Consider the following 17,814-nt stretch of genomic DNA (forward strand, 5'->3'; position numbering starts at 1 on the left):
AAAATGGTGACCGGTTGTCTTGTTTACACCAAGATATAGGTAGAGCAGGAGGCCTTAAAAAGCCCCTAAGCTCTCACAGAGCATAAGATGGAAGATAATAAATTACATCTTTTCACCAGTGTCACCATAAATATCACGGTTGGATGGGAGGGTTGAGGGTGGGTTGAAGGAGTTTATGTAAGGTCATCCTAAATACTATACACCCCTCTGGAGGTGATAATCTCAGTGGCACATGCGACCCTCTATCACCCACCCTGAGCCTTTACTCTGTGCTGTCAACAGTGATGCACGTTTGATAAAAAAAAAAAAAAAAACAGAAGCAAGCTGTTTTTTGTTTGTTTTTCTTTTTAAACAAGAATGTTTGTGTGTTTCCTCTTGTGGTTCCTCTCATTTATCTTCTCTCTCAAGCTTTAATCCCTTCAAACCCATCACAATCTGTCTGAGTTGTGTGAGTTTTTTTCTTTTTACCTGTACTGGTGAAAAACCTGAAATATGCTTTATGAGTGATAACCAAGGGGCAATCATCAAGAGCTCTAGAAACCCTGCTTGCATGGTGGTGGGTAGAGTGTGTATGTGGGCCTAATGTGTGGCCTAAAGGTTTCCTGGTCCAGCCCCCATGCAGCCAACTGGTCCTCTTGTATTTCCTCTATTCCTATTAGATGAATGTTTAAAATATATAACAAGAATTGGCATAGTTTTGTCATGTTTTATGTTGTTCTAGTCTTTGAATAGTCCAAGTGATTTGCTGAGCATTTGTGCAGGTCCACACCAAAACTGAATTGAATCAAGTCTGATCAAAAAGTGGGCAAAGTGGGGGCAGCGTTTAGCTCACTTGGTAGAGCTGCTGCCCCATGTTGAGGCTATAGTCCTTGCTGCAGGCGGACCATGGTTCGAATCCCGCATCAGGCAGCGCCTTCCTGCATGTAATTCCCCGTTTCCTGTCTCTCTCTTCACTGTGCTAGGCCACAAAGCCAGGTTCAGATTTGGTATGACAAATAGAACAGCACTACAAAAAGCACAATATAAATATTATTATTAACCAGAGGCTGGTTTGCTTGATTTCGATTCTCTTGTTCTTAAAGAGACGTCCTGTGTGAAGACCTTTGTTGTTTCACCACCAATGGTGAGGAATATGCAGATTCCTAATTTAACATCTGTTTTCTCAGATTATCAGACTGCAGACCATGAGTTTAGGGCCATCTTTATATTATAGATTAGCTCTAAGGCAAATGTGAGCATCACTAAAAACCCAACTCTTCACAGTCACATTTCTGGCTGTGCACAGTGGCCTCACTCAAGACACAAACTGGCCGTAAACAGCAGAGATAAGCTTCTCTATAGTGTCATGTTGTGGTCCTCACAATAGTGTCTAACACATTTTGGCCACATGCCCAGTGTCTTGTGAGCAACAGCGTATGGGGCTGCAGATAGCAGCAGCTGAAGGACTTTATCTGCAAAAGCCTGCTCCAAACTGCAAAATATCATCGGACCTGAAATCCTCGGCCCATACTGTATATACCAATTCATATTCAGATATCAAGTCAAGGAGGAAGAGAAACGGTCAGAAAATGTGTGTTGTTTTTTTTGTTGTTGTTGTTTTTTAATCAAATTCATGTTTATTGAACAGTATGTGAAGAAAAACAGGTTGTATTGCCTTATGTGTTTTTCATTTTTACACTAACCTATGTTACTAATTGGAAGCTGAGAGGAATGAATAACATCTAAAAATACTCTTTTACCTAAACTGGTGCATTTTGAGGTCAACCATGTGTGATATGGTAGAAATAACCAGTGTGACGCACGTAAAGCAGCAGATAGTGCAGTGGTGTGGAGTCCCCACCCTAACCCTGGCTGCTGTCCGATAAGGCAGAGGAGAGAAACAACAAGGCTGCTGCCAGAGACCTTCACTGCTGCACCTCATTTTATCACACGGGAGGAATTCTTACTTCATCTTCTTCACAATTCTTAGTTTCATTGTTAATTTTGGTGATAAAATGGTTGATTAACACCTTTGTCGCCTATTGTGATCTCCTCTCTGACCTCTGCTGTTAAGTCGTCTCTCACTCTGGATATCCAGCTACACTTGACTCTCTGCTGATCAATGCAATAGGCTGCAATGCTCTCAAATAGGGAGAAGGAGCTACTTGCAGAAATATGGGAAAAACTGACTCCTGTGGCTGAAGATCTTGGCTCAGATGCGCTTCTTAGGTAGGTCCACAATGTTGTGTAGATTTTTCTAAAATACAAAGTAGCTGCGGTGGAATAAACTCTTGGGAAAACATGTGTTTCATTCAGAATCATTAAAAATATCATGATATATAACCTGCCTCTCTACTTAATAAGTCTGGTGTGTGTTCATTAATGCTCATCTATGAAGATCTAATCCCCTACTATTGACTCCCTAACTTCTGTTGATGTTGTATTATAAGTAGAAAAGGCTTATTACACTATATCTAAAATTGATGATGTGATTTTTGTTGGATCTTATAGCGTCATGCTCCTTTACATCTTGAGTTTATGATTTCTTAACCAGGGAAACACAACACTTATGGTACAGACAATGCACAACCATGTTGTGACATATTTTACCTTGACAGAATTGATTTGGGTATTACACTTTGTCATGTTGCATAGTGTGCAGCCCTAGTTTCTGGAGAATCAAATGTCAGTAACCATTTACTTAAATGTTATTAATATCTATAGCTTTGAAAGATGCCTATAAATTATTCATTAAGCAACCACAACCAACCAGGTGGCGGCAGCAACAAATTGCCAATTTGGTATTTGGTATCAGTAACAAACCATTTCACACTCATTAAAATTCATTTCACTGTTCACTTCCCCATAGGATGTTTGCCTCTTACCCAGGCACCAAGACGTACTTCTCCCATCTAGACATCAGCGCTCGCTCCGCTCACCTGCTCTCTCATGGGAAGAAGATCGTCCTGGCCATAGCGGAGGGAGCCAAAGACATCAGCCAGCTGACCGTCACACTGGCCCCTCTGCAGACCCTGCATGCCTACCAGCTGCGGATAGACCCGACTAACTTCAAGGTGCAGCTCCTCAGACAAAGCAGAAAGTCAATATCAGACCAAATCAAACAACATGTGCCCCAGAGCAAGCATTTTTGTGACATATTTTTTCTAATACAAGAAAACACAGGTCTTTGTAGGTATTGCACTATATTGAAGAAACAATAATGCAATGTATTGTGCTGCTCCTGTTAAAGTCTTCAAAAGAAGTGCAGCATACTTGTGTATGTGATAAACATGGTCAAATGCCTCCATAAAGTTTTACCTCCACAAGAAACTGAAGTGAAATGAATGCAGTGGGTTCCAAAAAACACCCTATAAGTGGTATTCTCACTTCTCAACAACACTGAAAGTCTGTGTCAGAAAATGTGAGCTTTAGGATTGGAGTCCTCTGGTATTTCTAGTTGTTACCACATGTATAAAAACATTTGAACAGTGTGTCTGTCTCATGTGAGTGGAAGGTGCGGACACACAACAGATCTGGGCTTGAAAACAGAATTGCTCTCATGCAAAGTGCTGTGTGGTTGGTCACCTCTTGTTTGCACTTGTTTGGTCCTGCATATTGCAGGGATCACTGTTATTCTGAATGTATAGGTAACTATACAGTAGTGTTTAGACATGTTTCCTCACCACTGTGCAAAACTGAGAAAACATACTGATTTACATTTTCCTTGTTAAAAGAAATCTAACACAGTACAAATTGGCATGATGGGGATGAGGTGGCACTCACATGCTTTCTACAGGAAAAGCTAATTTTTGCCCGAACAAGAAGAAGGAAATTCAATTTTCTAAAGTTAGTCTTAATTTGGTGTTGCATTTTATTTTAATTTCTTACTTATAGAAGATTAAAGGAGACATATTATGCCCCCTTTCCACAGATTAAAAAAGTTCCCAGCTGTCTTAAAGATATGTCTGTGACATGCTTTGGTCAAAATACCCCAAGGATCAAACATCACAGCTCTTTTCATCCTCTCAAAACCGCCCTGTTCAGAACGGCTGGTTTCAGTGCCTGTCCCTTTAAATGCAAATGAACCACTGCTTGCCCCGCCCTGCCCGTCCTACCGGTCCCAGGTAGGGGTGGGGTTATGCAAATTTGAACCCTAGTTACATTACTAGAAGACAACTGAGGGAACAACTCGTAAAACCACATGGATTTCAACCTAGGGAGTCTGAAATTCTCACATTTTGGGGGCTGGAAGGCAAGACAAACACCGAAATATATGTTAAAGAGCTTTTAAAAAGTGATATTTCCATAAATGTCCCCTTTAATAAACCAACAACAGTAAGTTAAATCAAATCTCCTCACATGTTTGTTGACTCTTCTTCAGTTCTGTGTCAGTAACAAACTCTCATCTCTCCTGCAGCTCTTCTCACACTGTATGCTCGTCACTCTGGCCTGTCACATGGGCGATGACTTCTCGCCGGTTGCACACGCAGCAATGGACAAGTACCTGTCGGCCTTCGCAGCTGTGCTCGCTGAGAAATACAGATGAGACTCAGCCACATGCTTCTAAGAACTATACAAGACATTTATACAATTTATATTTATATGATACTACATGATATGTAGTATTTCTGTGTAATTGTTGTTGTTATGTAATCTTTGTGGTGATAAAAACTTGTACTTAATATGCTACAATTTGTTATGCTGTAGAACACTATAACATTTAGGACTTAATAATGCATCAAAATTAATTTCCTCATGAGAGATGTGACTCTTGATTTTATGGAGACTGTATCTTGCAGTCATGTATCATGCAAAAAATAAATGTGTAATAAATATGAGACTGAATATAGATATATTTTGTTTTTCTTTGGAAACGAGCATACTTCTGATAACTTTAGAAAAGTCATTATTAGCCTATATTAATATTCCCGGCCTCCACCCAGAACAGTAGGCTATACAGTACCATTGCTAACTGAAGATGACAAAGGTGACTTCTTCAGCGTGTAATCCATGACTGATGACTTACTAAATGACAAACTTGTATCATGCAAAAATGATTTTCACATGCCAAAATAAATGTGAAACGACATCAACCTTGAAAGACGGAAAGGAGCCCATGGTGTAGACACAGACACATCCAAAATAATACAACTTTAAAGTAGCACTATCGCAAATACAGCAGTATTAGCAATAAAAAAAATGGAAACATGCAATAGGTCCAGGGGAGCCATAACTATCTGTACACAAAGATACAAGATACGCTGCACCACTGGCCCCATCTAGTGGCCAAACAAAGAATTGGAATTTGCGATAGTGTTACTTTAAATTATCGTTTTATAAGCAAAATTGCGCCTTTACATACATATCCTAACAAATATCAATTTATCTAAATGAACCTCGTCCAAAAAAAGCGAAAGAAACAAAAAACATGAGCCTAGCTATTTTCACATAGGCTGCAGTGAGCCGCTCCACCAATAAATGCGACGAATAAGAAAAAGAGGCAGAAGAGGAAGTTGTTGTAGAGGAGATGCCCATCTGCTCAACATAAGTTTTACATTAATAGCGTAACTTTTTCAAGAGTGTACTTTCTAATAATGTTGTTACAGTTTATAAAGTGTGTTCTGGGCAGTCTGATATAGTGTTGTTGTCGTGTTTAGGTCCATCTTTTGCAGTTACAATGTTGTTGACTTGTTTAGCAGCTGTCATGTGTCACTGGTGTTCAACGGGACATTAACCACATTGTAGGCTGCTGGGTGAGAAGCTGGTGGTAGTGATGCTTCACACGGTAACAGTGCGACATCTAGTGGTCACTGAATAAGTTTGACAAAGGATATCACAAATCAAATACCAGTGTTGGAAACCATGTATGTGTTTTTTAACAATACTGGTAACTTCATAGTGAAGGCAATCAATATGTTTTCTATCAATATCAGTTAGATCAGGCTCAATATCTGTGTTTTAACCTTTGTGTAAAAAGTAATAGTCAGTGTGTATTGTGGACAAGGAACATGGAAAATGTAAAATGATTTCATAGAACTCATTCATTAGTATTAATAAACAACAGATTTGGGACTAAAACAATCCAATCTTTCACAAGGCAACATCATCAATCATACATCTAAAATGATCTATGATGCACAGATTTGCATTTACTCAACTGTCTCTGTGTTAAAAATAAAGTTGTAATAAATTCTGCAATAACTGCTGAAATAAACTGTTTAAATCCTGAGCTGTCTCTGGTGCTGAAAGTAGCAAACAGTGACATCTTATTTCCTAGTTGTTCCATTAGCAGCTCCAGAAACCAGACACCAGTACACATTCACGTAACGTAACTTGATTGCTGATGATTTTGATTTTGAAGAAGTGTGTAAAGACTTTCTAATATAGATAATGTTCACATGTCAAAGTCTACTACAAAAATTTTAAAAAGACAAATGCTGACATGTGCACTGCAACAAAAACTGTTTTCAGATTTCAAACTAGCTGTAAATGAGAGTCATAAGTGAAGCCTGCAGAACTTACCGTCCATTTTCATGAGGCCAGATGTAGACATGGCGCCACCTGCTGGATTCAGTGAGAAGTTACACTCTGCTTCTTGACTGCTGCTGCACCTCACTGTCCGTGTGAACTGATACTGATACATTCACAAACCAAATCTCAATCTATCTATGGCGGCTGGGGTCGGTGGGCGGGGCCAGGGTTGATGCTGAGGTGGCGCTCCATCAGCTGTAGCAAATATTAAATGTTGAAAGATTTAATTTGATTGTCCAAAATCAGTGGGGTAGTTAATTTAAATGCATTCGGGTTGATTTTTTTTATTTTGGTGGTGAGAAGAAAGCAATAATGAATTAAAATAAAAACCATGTTTGAAAGTGTTCCACTCTGCTTATTATGACTGCGGTTTCGCTCTTATGTGTTTTGAACTGCAGCCTGAGATATGGTCCAAATGTGAGTGTATCACACAGAAAAAACTAGATCTGGTGACCCAGATCCTCAGCTGACCATAAAAAACTAACTAGCTAATTTGTTCAGAAGTTTCTGAGACAGCTTGCACTAATAAATGACAACGAACAAATCCAGAGGTGTGTTTTCTTTTTCTTTTGTTTTTAATGCCTAAGCAGATACAGGCTTTGTGCAATCAGGTTCAGGGAGCCTATCACCGACCTGCAGCTACAGCTATGATATATCTATCTATATCATTTATTTCCACAATAAAAAACATACTGTGCAGTGCGAATATAGAAGCAACTGATTCGTGTTGCCAAAGATCAAAGTAAGTTATTAGCGTTGTTATATATTTTGTTTTATAACAGTGGGGGAAAAAATCCTCACTGTGCACAGGATATTACTATGATTACCCTGATTTATTATATTTTTTCTTTTGTCTGTTTGTCTTGAATTCTTTGATCCAACCGTTGCCAACCCTATGATGGCTGTGCGTAATTACGCACGCGTAAAAGAAGAGATGGAGAAAAGCAGGTTCAGCTTTGCTTCAGTAGAATTTTATTTTCTTCACGGAGGAGACACATTAACACATGTGAACAAACTCCAGTCCGGACGCTGCACAGTTTAGTGGTACTGCCTTCCCAGAGCAGACACCACCACGGCCAGGAACTTCTGCCAAGTGGCCTGAATCTCCGGGGTGAAGGCGGTTCCCATCTTGGCGGCGATTACAATAGACAAGCAGTCAGCCAGCAGCTGCACAGAGGGAGTGAATCATGTGGTTAAAATCTTAGTGAATGTGTGTGTGTGTGTGTGTGTGGGGGGGGGGGGGGGGGGGGGGGGGGGGGCCTTGTGATTTGTAAATCGAAGAATAAAGTGATGGAGAGAAAGGTTGCGGACGGGGAAACTTTACCTTGAAGTTGTCGGGGTCGACGTGCAGCTTCTCGGAGTGCAGCACGCTCAGCTCGGCATAGGTGGCCTTGATGTTGTCCATGTTCTTCATGGCCCTGTCCAGACCGTGCAGCACGGTGATTCCATGGGCTGCGATGTTGGGGTTGCTCTTGATGGCCTCAGCGTTGTAGAGGTTTCCGAAGGCACCGAAATACCTCTGAGTCCAGGGGTAAACGATCAGACACCTGCAGGAGGGAGGACACAGGTGAGTTGGAGAAAGAGAACAAACAGTGCACACATGTTTGCAGAACAGTGTTCTTCTCCATACCTGCACAGAGCCTTGGGGCCAATATCATCGTAGTCCAGGTTGGAGAAGATGCTGGTGATGGTGGCGCGCTCCTGATCAGTCCACGCAACCATGTTTCTTGCTTCTTTTTTTGTTCAGGCTTCAAACAAAAAATAAGGTTGAATGTTAGCTCAGCCCGACCAGCGTCTATTTAACACGGCAGAGCGTCCTCCACCCTGCAGCAGAGGGCTGCTGCCATAGGCTGGAGATGAGGTGCTGCAGATAAACTTCAGACTTGTCCAGAAGGTTCTGGATGGTTTGGTTCATTGGTATACGTATAGATTTATAGAGATGCCCAAATTTAACTGCATTATTATTATTATTATTATTATTATTATTATTATTATTATTATTATTATTATTATTATTATTTTAGTCGATGAGTGTGTCCAGGTCAACTTTAAGAACAGTTTTGTAGGATGCACGTGATAACCTGTTAATTGCAGTCAAACAATGAAACAGACCAGGCTTTATGTGCATGTGAAGGAAAAACATGGCAAGTTTTATTTAAATGTATTTATGACATTTACATTGACTAAAATGAACCCTTCTCTAAATAAAACTGCAAAAAATACCTGCAATTTAAGCATCTTAAATTCTGTTTTTTTTAAGTGTTTATCAGTGTTTTCTTTTCATCGCAAGGTCTGCTCCTTTAACCCATGTGAGACAGGATCAGTCTTCACTATAACAAGTATGAAAATGTTCAAACTACCAGAGCCTACATACTTCAGACGACTTCATTTATCCCAGAGGGGCAATTCAGTTTAGCGGAATGCTCAGCTTACTACAAAATAAATGCTGAGATGTGCAATAGTAGATGTATTTTCAGATTTAAAATGATCTGTAAATAAAATTCATAAATTAGTGAAAACTGCTGCTCTTTCATGGGGTGTAGCAATGGGGCCACCTGCTGTATTCACTGAGAAGTTACAGTCTGTCTAGCTGCTGCACCACACCGCACCGCACCACTGCCTGTGTGCGTTGATAAATTTAAAAAACGATGGGTGGGTGCAGATGATGGTGATGTGGGCTGGGTCAAGATTTCATACTGAGGTGGCTGCAGCTGTAGCAAATATTAAGTATTGTAAAAATTTGTTTTGAATCTCTGTAAAGGTTTATGTGGGATAGTTCATTAAAATGCATTTGGTTTGGTTTTTGAGTTGTGCTCTTTTTTTTTCTTTTACCTTCCATGAACACATTTTTTTTCATATGTGGCCAGTTTTGGTATCTGTTTTGAACTGCAGCCTCAGATATGGGCCAAATGCGTAAGTTCATGCGTCACACAGAAAAAAAAATTGATGTGAAGACTTTAATCCTCTTTGTCCTCAACTGACCCTAAAAAACACAATACGGGAATGTGGGGCTTCCCTCAGCTTACACAGGACCAACATGTCTGCATTCAGTCTAATTATTACTAAAGAATGACATTTATTAAAACATTGGTAACACTTTATTTGACGCCTCTATAACGCATTATAACCAGACTTATAATGAGTTATAATACAGTTATAGTACTGTAGTTATAAACACTCATAAGTGATCATACTCATTTATAACAATAATCATAACACACTATAAAACATTTTATTGTGACTTATAAGGCCAGGTATTATAATACGCTATAACGGTTAGTAACTGGCTGACAATGCCCGCATCGATAATGCATTATAAATATAGTTATAATGTGTTATAATTGGGTTATAAAGGTGTATAACTATTATTATAAACACTCATAAATCATCATAAGGCTTTATAACAATAAACATAACACAGAGCATTTCATAATGGCTTATAAGGTCAAGTATTATAATAGAGTTATAATGCTCTGTAATGTGTTATGCTTATTGTTATAAAGCCTTATGATGATTTATGAGTGTTCATAATGATAGTTATACACGTTTATAAGCCAATTATAACACATTATAACTATATCTATAATACATTATCCATGTGGGCATTGTCAGCGAGTTACTAACAATTATATCGTATTATAATACCTGACCTTATAAGTCATGAAAATGCTTTATAGTGTGTTATGATTATTGTTATAAAGCATTATGATCATTTATGAGTGTTTATAACTATAGTTATACAGTGTTATGACTGCATTATAACTCATTTTAAGTATGGTTATAGAGAGATAGGTCATATGAAGTGTTACCAAAGAGATAATTGAAGAACATTGTTTATCTTGAGTTAATGTAATTCTATGATGGAGTGGAACTTTGTACAAGCCTTCTAGGCTTCGTTCCCTCCTTGCACTGTTTTAAAATTGTGCCAAATAAATAAATCAAATCAAATCAACAGTTCACTTCAAGAAATGTTTCGAAAACTTTGAGGTTTATCACACAAGAAAATATACATAGGCTATACGTACAACGTAATTAACCCATTGTCCAAGGAAGGACTTGTTGTTCATGATGATGTTGTCCTCCATATAATATATATTATAATTCTTCACTGTGAACATGAGAACACGATAATGTTTAATTATATTTGTAAAACATTTAAGTAACATTTCAATCTAACATTTTGCGGTTGAACTTGTATTGTAAGCTCAAATGTTATTAGTGCGCTGTGCAACATCAAACAATTTCATTCAAACAAATTAAGGTTGATTTATGAACTTAAGCTCAGCTGAGGTTCTTGACCGAAGAGTCCAAAATGGCATGCATTTAGGGGACAAAAGAAAATTGTAGTTTCTCGGGCGGTTCTCTGATGGACTGTGATGGCCTGTTGCTGTTCCAGTGGTGATTCTCAAAATCAGTGCCAAAGATACACATGACATTAGTTTGAGAGGTCACTCTATTGGAAGTGTCAGTATCATTATGATTAACCTTTTCTTCTTCTCTCTTCATAAAGTTGAATAATTTGATCCAACTGTTACCTGTAACCTATGATGGCTGTGCGTAATTACGCACGCGTAAACGAAGAAATGGAGAAAAGCAGGTTCAGCTTTGCTTCAGTAGACTTTTATTTTCTTCACGGAGGAGACACATAACACCTGTGAACAAACTCCAGTGCGGACGCTGCACAGTTTAGTGGTACTGCCTTCCCAGAGCAGACACCACCACGGCCAGGAACTTCTGCCAAGTGGCCTGAACGTCTGGGGTGAAGGCGGTTCCCATCTTGCCGGCGATGACAATGGACAAGCAGTCAGCCAGCAGCTGCACAGAGGGAGTGAATCATGTGGTTAATTTCATCTATTCATTAATGTGATTTGGTGTTTATTAAAAATGGAAAATCTTAGTGAATGTGTGGGGGTTTTGTGATTTGTAAATCGGACAATAAAGTGATGGAGAGAAAGGTTGCGGACGGGGAAACTTTACCTTGAAGTTGTCGGGGTCGACGTGCAGCTTCTCGGAGTGCAGCACACTCAGCTCGGCATAGGTGGCCTTGATGTTGTCCATGTTCTTCATGGCCCTGTCCAGACCGTGCAGCACGGTGATTCCATGGGCTGCGATTTGAGGGTTGCTCTTGATGGCCTCAGCGTTGTAGAGGTTTCCGAAGGCACCGAAATACCTCTGAGTCCAGGGGTAAACGATCAGACACCTGCATGAGGGAGGACACAGGTGAGTTGGAGAAAGAGAACAAACAGTGCACACATGTTTGCAGAACAGTGTTCTTCTCCATACCTGCACAGAGCCTTGGGGCCAATATCTTCGTAGTCCAGGTTGGAGAAGATGCTGGTGATGGTGGCGCGCTCCTGATCAGTCCACGCAACCATGTTTCTTGCTTCTTTTTTTGTTCAGGCTTCAAACAAAAACGCTGAGTATTGTCTCAGTCCCATCAGCGTCTATTTAACAGGGTCAGAGCGCCCCCCACCCTGCAGCAGGGGGCTGCTGCCATAGGCTGGAGATGAGGTGCTGCAGATAAACTTCAGACATGTCTAAAATGTTCTGGATGGATTGTTATACAGATTTATTTTTATTTATTTAACTTAAGCCTTTTTTTTGGAGATGATGAGTCATAACCTTTTTGTGTCCAGGTCAACTTTAAGAACAGTTTTGTAGGATGCACGTGATAACCTGTTAATTACAGAATCAAACAATGGAACGGATCAGGTTTTACGTGCATGTGAACGAACACTTTTCATTTATATTGTCTAAAATGAACCCTCTTCCAAATACATCTGCAAAGGTATTATATTATAGCGTATATTTGATTTAGTTTTTTAATTGTGCTCAGTTTTTTATTTTTTATTTATTTTGCTTCCCATGAACATTTTCTTTTTTCCAACTTGCATGCAGCTGCAAATCATTTGGTGGTGAGAGGAAAGCACTAATGATTTAAAACAAAACCCATGTTAGAGACTGTGTCCCACTCTGCTGGTTGAAGACATGACTCTGCGGTTTTTTCCACCTTTTTTGCTCTCGTCCTCGCGCGTCGCAGCTCTTATCTGTTTTGAACTGAAGCATGAGATATGGTCCAAATGCGTAAGTGTATGCATCAGAAAAAATCTAAAGACCTAGAGCCCCTTGTCCTCAGCTGACCCTATAAGAAACACAGTAGGAGGCAAGTGCAATGACTTCCCTCAGTTTACACATAGGAGCAGCTACGGTCTCCAGTCAGTCTTATTATTTGTATATATAGCAATGTAATAAACACATGAGGTTTTTCACGCAATAAGATATGCATGTACGTGTAACACAATGTATAAAGAGAAAATTCGCTATTATTGATGTTGTTTAACTTGTTCGCCATATAATCCTTTTTTCCCCATTGTGAACATAATAACAGGATATTGGTTAATTTTATATATAAATCATTAAGTATCATCTCATACCTGGGGTTTAAATAATCAAATGAGAGCAGAAGAGTCCAAATTGTGATGCATTTGAGGGGATAAATGTAAATTGTAATGTCTTCCAATTGATTGATTGATTGATTGATTGATTGATTGATTGATATCTTTATTTCGATCATGTAAACGACAGTGTAAAAAAAATAAAATAAATAAGATAAAATAATAATATAATAAGTGAACAGAAAAATGTATACACAACATCTCATAAGCAACGCAGTTTACATGAGCGAAAAGGAGTAGGAAGAAGTATAAACTTATCTAATCCTACCCCTATAATTTTAACTATATGTTCTAATTAAACATTTTACACATTACAGATTTTAATCCAATTAGTAAGTAATCAAACACCTTGTGTGAATTATTCAATGTACCTCTGGAGAATCATTTCTTTATGTCTCTTTTTAAACATGATTACACTCAAAATGTTTTTGATTTTAGTACTCATATTATTCCACAGTTTTACTCCACAAATGGTGATACAGAAACTTTTCTTTGTTGTGCGAGCTCTACCAACCTTTAGATTTGATTTCTCTCTTAAATCATAACCTTGCTCTCTTTCATGAAACATTCTCTGAATATTTCTTGGTAGCAGATAGTTCCTTGCTTTATATAATACTTGGACTGTTTTATGCTCCACCAAATCAAACAATTTTAGAGTTTTAGATTTCCAAAATAAGTCATTGGTGTGTGCCCCATAATCAACCCTGTGAATAATTCTCATTGCTCTTTTTTGCAGTATGAAAAGTGGCTGAAGTGCAGTTTTGTATGTGTTTCCCCATGTCTCTGTACAGTACTCTAAATAAGGAAGAATCAGTGAGTTGTACAGAATATAGAGTGATTTATGATCCAGGACATGCTTTGCTTTTACCAAAACTGAAATACTGCGAGACAGTTTAGATTTGATATGTTTTATGTGAGGTTTCCAGCAAATTTTGTCATCTATTATCACTCCCAGGAATTTATTTTCATTTACTCTTTCAATATTTACACCATCTATTTGTACCTGTATTTGATTGTGTATTTTACAGTTTCCAAATAACATGATTTTTGTTTTGTTCAGATTTAGTGATAATTTATTCTTGTCAAACCATTTTTTAATTTTACTTAACTCTGAAGTGATGACATCCAAAAGTTGCTGCAAATTTTCACCAGAACAAAAAATGTTTGTGTCATCTGCAAATAAAATACGTTTAACTAGACTAGACACATTACAGATGTCATTAATATATAGGACAAAGAGTTTGGGTCCCAACACTGACCCCTGGGGGACACCACATGCAATATCCAGACATTCTGACGAACAGTCTCCCATCTTCACATATTGCTGCCTGTTTCTCAAATAACTTCCCACCCAATTCAAGGCAACCCCCCTGATCCCATATTGCTCCAATTTATAAATCAATCTATTGTGGTTAATTGTATCAAATGCTTTTTTTAGATCAATGAATACTCCTGCTGCATATTGCTTTTTATCTATGGAATCTGTTATAGTTTCTATAAGTTCTGTTAGAGCAAGTGATGTTGAATGGTTTGATCTGAAACCATATTGACTGTTACTGAGTAAGTTGTGTTTTTCTATAAAACTGTCCAATCGGTTATTAAAAAGTTTTTCTAGTATTTTTGAGAATTGAGGAAGAAGAGAAACAGGCCTGTAATTTGTGAAGTGGTGACGATCCCCAGTTTTGTACAGCGGTGTTACTTTTGCTAGTTTCATTTTATGAGGAAATTGCCCGGTTTGGAATGATAAATTGAAGATATGAGTGAGTGGTTTAGAAATCCCAGCAATAACCCTTTTTACTGTTTTCATGTCTATGTCATGACAGTCAGATGACATCTTGTTTTTACATTTATTAACAGTTTCTATAATTTCTTTTTCTTCTATTGCTCTGAGAAACATAGAAGAAGGATTCCTTTCTATGACCTCCTCACTTCCAGTCATTGGTGGATCGGGGATTTTTTCTGCCAATTTCGGTCCAACACTTACAAAGAAATGATTGAACTTATTAACCACCTCCTCAATATTATCAACATTTAAATCATTATCAATAAAATATTCGGGGTAATTAGTCTGTCTAGAGCCATTTCTTATTATACTGTTCAAAATATTCCAAATACCTTTAATATTGTTTTTGTTGTTTTCTAATATTTCATTATAATATTCCTTTTTACGTATTCTCATAATGCTAGTTAATTTATTTTTATATTTTTTATATTTGTTTTCAGCTTCTGCTGTTCGATGTTTTAGAAATTCTCGATATAATGTATTTTTCTTTTTACAATGCTCTGCGTATGGTGGTTCTCTGATGGACTTGGAATAACTTCTTGCCTATCCCACCCTATATATCAGTATAATTATGATTAATCTGATTTTTTCCCCTATATTTTCTCTTTTTTCTTTTCTTTTCACTTGTTGTTTTCTTTCTCTTTTGACAAACTTGAATTGTTTAATCGAACCGTTACCAAACCTACGATGGCTGTGTGTAATTACACACGCGTAAACGAAGAAATGGAGAAAAGCAGGATCAGCTTTGCTTCAGTGATCTTTTATTTCTTCACGGAGGAGACACATGACACATGTGAATAGATGATAGAGATCTCCTCCGGGTATTCCCGACGCGGACGCTGCGCAGTTTAGTGGTACTGCCTTCCCAGAGCAGACACCACCACGGCCAGGAACTTCTGCCAAGCGGCCTGAACGTCTGGGGTGAAGGCGGTTCCCATCTTGGCGGCGACGACGATTGACAAGCAGTCAGCCAGCAGCTGCACAGAGGGAGTGGATGAGGTTTATTTCATCTGTTCATTTATGTGATTTGTAAATAGGACAATAAAGTGATAAAGAGGAAAGTTGCGGAGGGGGAAACTTTACCTTGAAGTTGTCGGGGTCGACGTGCAGCTTCTCGGAGTGCAGCACGCTCAGCTCGGCATAGGTGGCCTTGATGTTGTCCATGTTCTTCATGGCCCTGTCCAGACCGTGCAGCACGGTGATTCCATGGGCTGCGATTTTAGGGTTGTTCTTGATGGCCTCGGCGTTGTTAAGGCTTCCGAAGCCACCGAAATACCTCTGAGTCCAGGGGTAAACGATCAGACACCTGGACAGAGCCTTGGGGCCAATATCTTCATAGTCCAGGTTGGAGAAGATGCTGGTGATGGTGGCGCGCTCCTGATCAGTCCACTCAACCATGTTTTCTTTTTTGTTTGTTCAGGTTTTCAAAACGCTGAATAGATCTGACCAGCGCCTATTTAACAGGGTCAGAAGGCAGAGGGCTGCTGCCATAGGCTGGAGATGAGGTGCTGCAGATAAACTTCAGACTTGTCCAGAAGGTCCTGCATAGTTTGATAATACAGATTTGTAGAGATGCCAAAGGCTCACGTCAGTATTTTTTGACCTGTGATGCAGGTCAACTTTAAGAACACTTTTGCATGATGCACGTATACGTATAGCTGATGTTAACTATGGGGTGGAGCAGATCAGGTCTTGTGTGCATGTGTGAAGGAAAAACTTGGCAAATCGGATTTTTTTTTTAATTGATGTTATTTTATCATCTTGTCCAGGAACCCTCTTCTAAACATGATTGTAAAATCACCATCAACTGCATATTTAGTATTTGTTTTTGTTTTGTTTTCTATTCCTTACAGTTTTCACGAATATTTTCATTCTTAGCTCTCTACTCTATTAACCCCATTCACAGGCCTAACTTTAAAGGGATAGTTCAACATTTTGGCAAATTCGCCTATTGAACAAAAAAAACATCGCTCCTACAGTGTTGCGAGTCCTTTTTTGTTTTTGAAATTCGCCTATTGCCATAATCCTTATAGTTTTAGGAGTAGGTTGATTACCTTTAATTGTCGGTGCAAGCTGTTTTTAGATCGGCGGGGCAGAGACAGGAGCTGCACGGTATTCCCACGTTTCCCTCATTAAACTATAAATACACAATCCAACAACTCCAAAACACTCAAAGTTGTGATCTGCATATTCGCCACGCTATGAAATAATAACCTATTATGTAACGTTACGACCCATCAAGCAAATACCCAGAGCTTTCTTTGAAAGTCACAGTCACCAGCAGCCGTATCTGAAATGTATTTCCGGTTACGCATTTGCCTTGAAAACAACTTCGTCTCGTAACGTTCCATTATTATTTCATAGCGTGGTGAATGTGCAGGTCACAACTTTTCCTGGAGAGTGTTTTGGAGTTGTTGTATTCTGTATTTAGTTTGATGAGGGACGTGGAAATACCGTGCAGTTCGTGTATCTACCCCCACCGATCTAAAAACAGCTTGCACCGACAATTAAAAGTAATGAACCTACTACAAAAACTATAGGCGAATTTGCTAAAATGTTGAAATATCCCTTTAACTGAACCAGTAATTATAACTGAACTCTTTTCGCCTTAGTTTTACATGTAAACATTATTTGGGCGAGATAAGACCACAGCTTTTCAGTCATGCATTACTAATACATTTGTTAAAATACCATCTTATAATTTATCTAAGTAAAAACAGCCTGAGAAACAATTGTAAGAATCCACAAAGGCTTACTAAAATGCAATTTAGGCTAATTCAGTTATTAAGAAAATGCTTTGTTGCACTTGTTAAGAATTTAATATCAATTAGGTATTTATTTCTCAAAGAAACAAGAAAACTTCATAGTAGGACTCACTTTTTAAATTTCCTGAAACCTGTGTGTTTGCCAGGCTGCAGCAAAGTGCTGCGTTATCTCTGTAAACCACCCTCATGTTATCTGCTGCTGTGCCCCCCTCCACCCACGCACTCGCTGCCCACATCCACATATGTCTTGATTAAGAAAATACTTGAGCTGGGTGATAAAGGTTATGAGCAACATTTCCTC

General features: G+C 38.7%; 4 protein-coding genes across 4 annotated transcripts; 1 reads left to right on the top strand and 3 right to left on the bottom strand.

The window, feature by feature from the left end:
- The first annotated feature begins 1,800 nt into the window (after positions 1–1,800).
- Positions 1,801–4,826, top strand: hbae4 (hemoglobin alpha embryonic-4). The gene is made up of 3 exons (XM_083994020.1): positions 1,801–2,208; positions 2,849–3,053; positions 4,397–4,826. Exons 1-3 carry the CDS (start codon positions 2,117–2,119, stop codon positions 4,523–4,525), a joined length of 426 nt encoding a protein of 141 aa, XP_083850146.1. The 5' UTR covers positions 1,801–2,116; the 3' UTR covers positions 4,526–4,826.
- A 2,722-nt stretch (positions 4,827–7,548) lies between these two features.
- Positions 7,549–8,232, bottom strand: LOC311002987 (hemoglobin subunit beta-2-like; the record flags this gene model as incomplete). Its single annotated transcript, XM_083994621.1, has 3 exons — positions 7,549–7,677; positions 7,835–8,057; positions 8,141–8,232. The coding sequence occupies 3 exons, from the start codon at positions 8,230–8,232 to the stop codon at positions 7,549–7,551; spliced, it is 444 nt and encodes a 147-aa protein (XP_083850747.1).
- A 2,964-nt stretch (positions 8,233–11,196) lies between these two features.
- Positions 11,197–11,885, bottom strand: LOC311002448 (hemoglobin subunit beta-2-like; the record flags this gene model as incomplete). The annotated part of the gene is made up of 3 exons (XM_083993830.1): positions 11,197–11,325; positions 11,488–11,710; positions 11,794–11,885. 3 exons carry the CDS (start codon positions 11,883–11,885, stop codon positions 11,197–11,199), a joined length of 444 nt encoding a protein of 147 aa, XP_083849956.1.
- Positions 11,886–15,596: 3,711 nt separating this feature from the next.
- On the bottom strand, positions 15,597–16,146 carry LOC311002474 (hemoglobin subunit beta-1-like; the record flags this gene model as incomplete). Its single annotated transcript, XM_083993857.1, has 2 exons — positions 15,597–15,725; positions 15,832–16,146. 2 exons carry the CDS (start codon positions 16,144–16,146, stop codon positions 15,597–15,599), a joined length of 444 nt encoding a protein of 147 aa, XP_083849983.1.
- Between the last annotated feature and the right edge of the window lie 1,668 nt (positions 16,147–17,814).

Source organism: Trachurus trachurus (genome assembly GCF_905171665.1).
Source record: "Trachurus trachurus genome assembly, chromosome: 19".
NCBI lineage: Eukaryota > Metazoa > Chordata > Actinopteri > Carangiformes > Carangidae > Trachurus > Trachurus trachurus.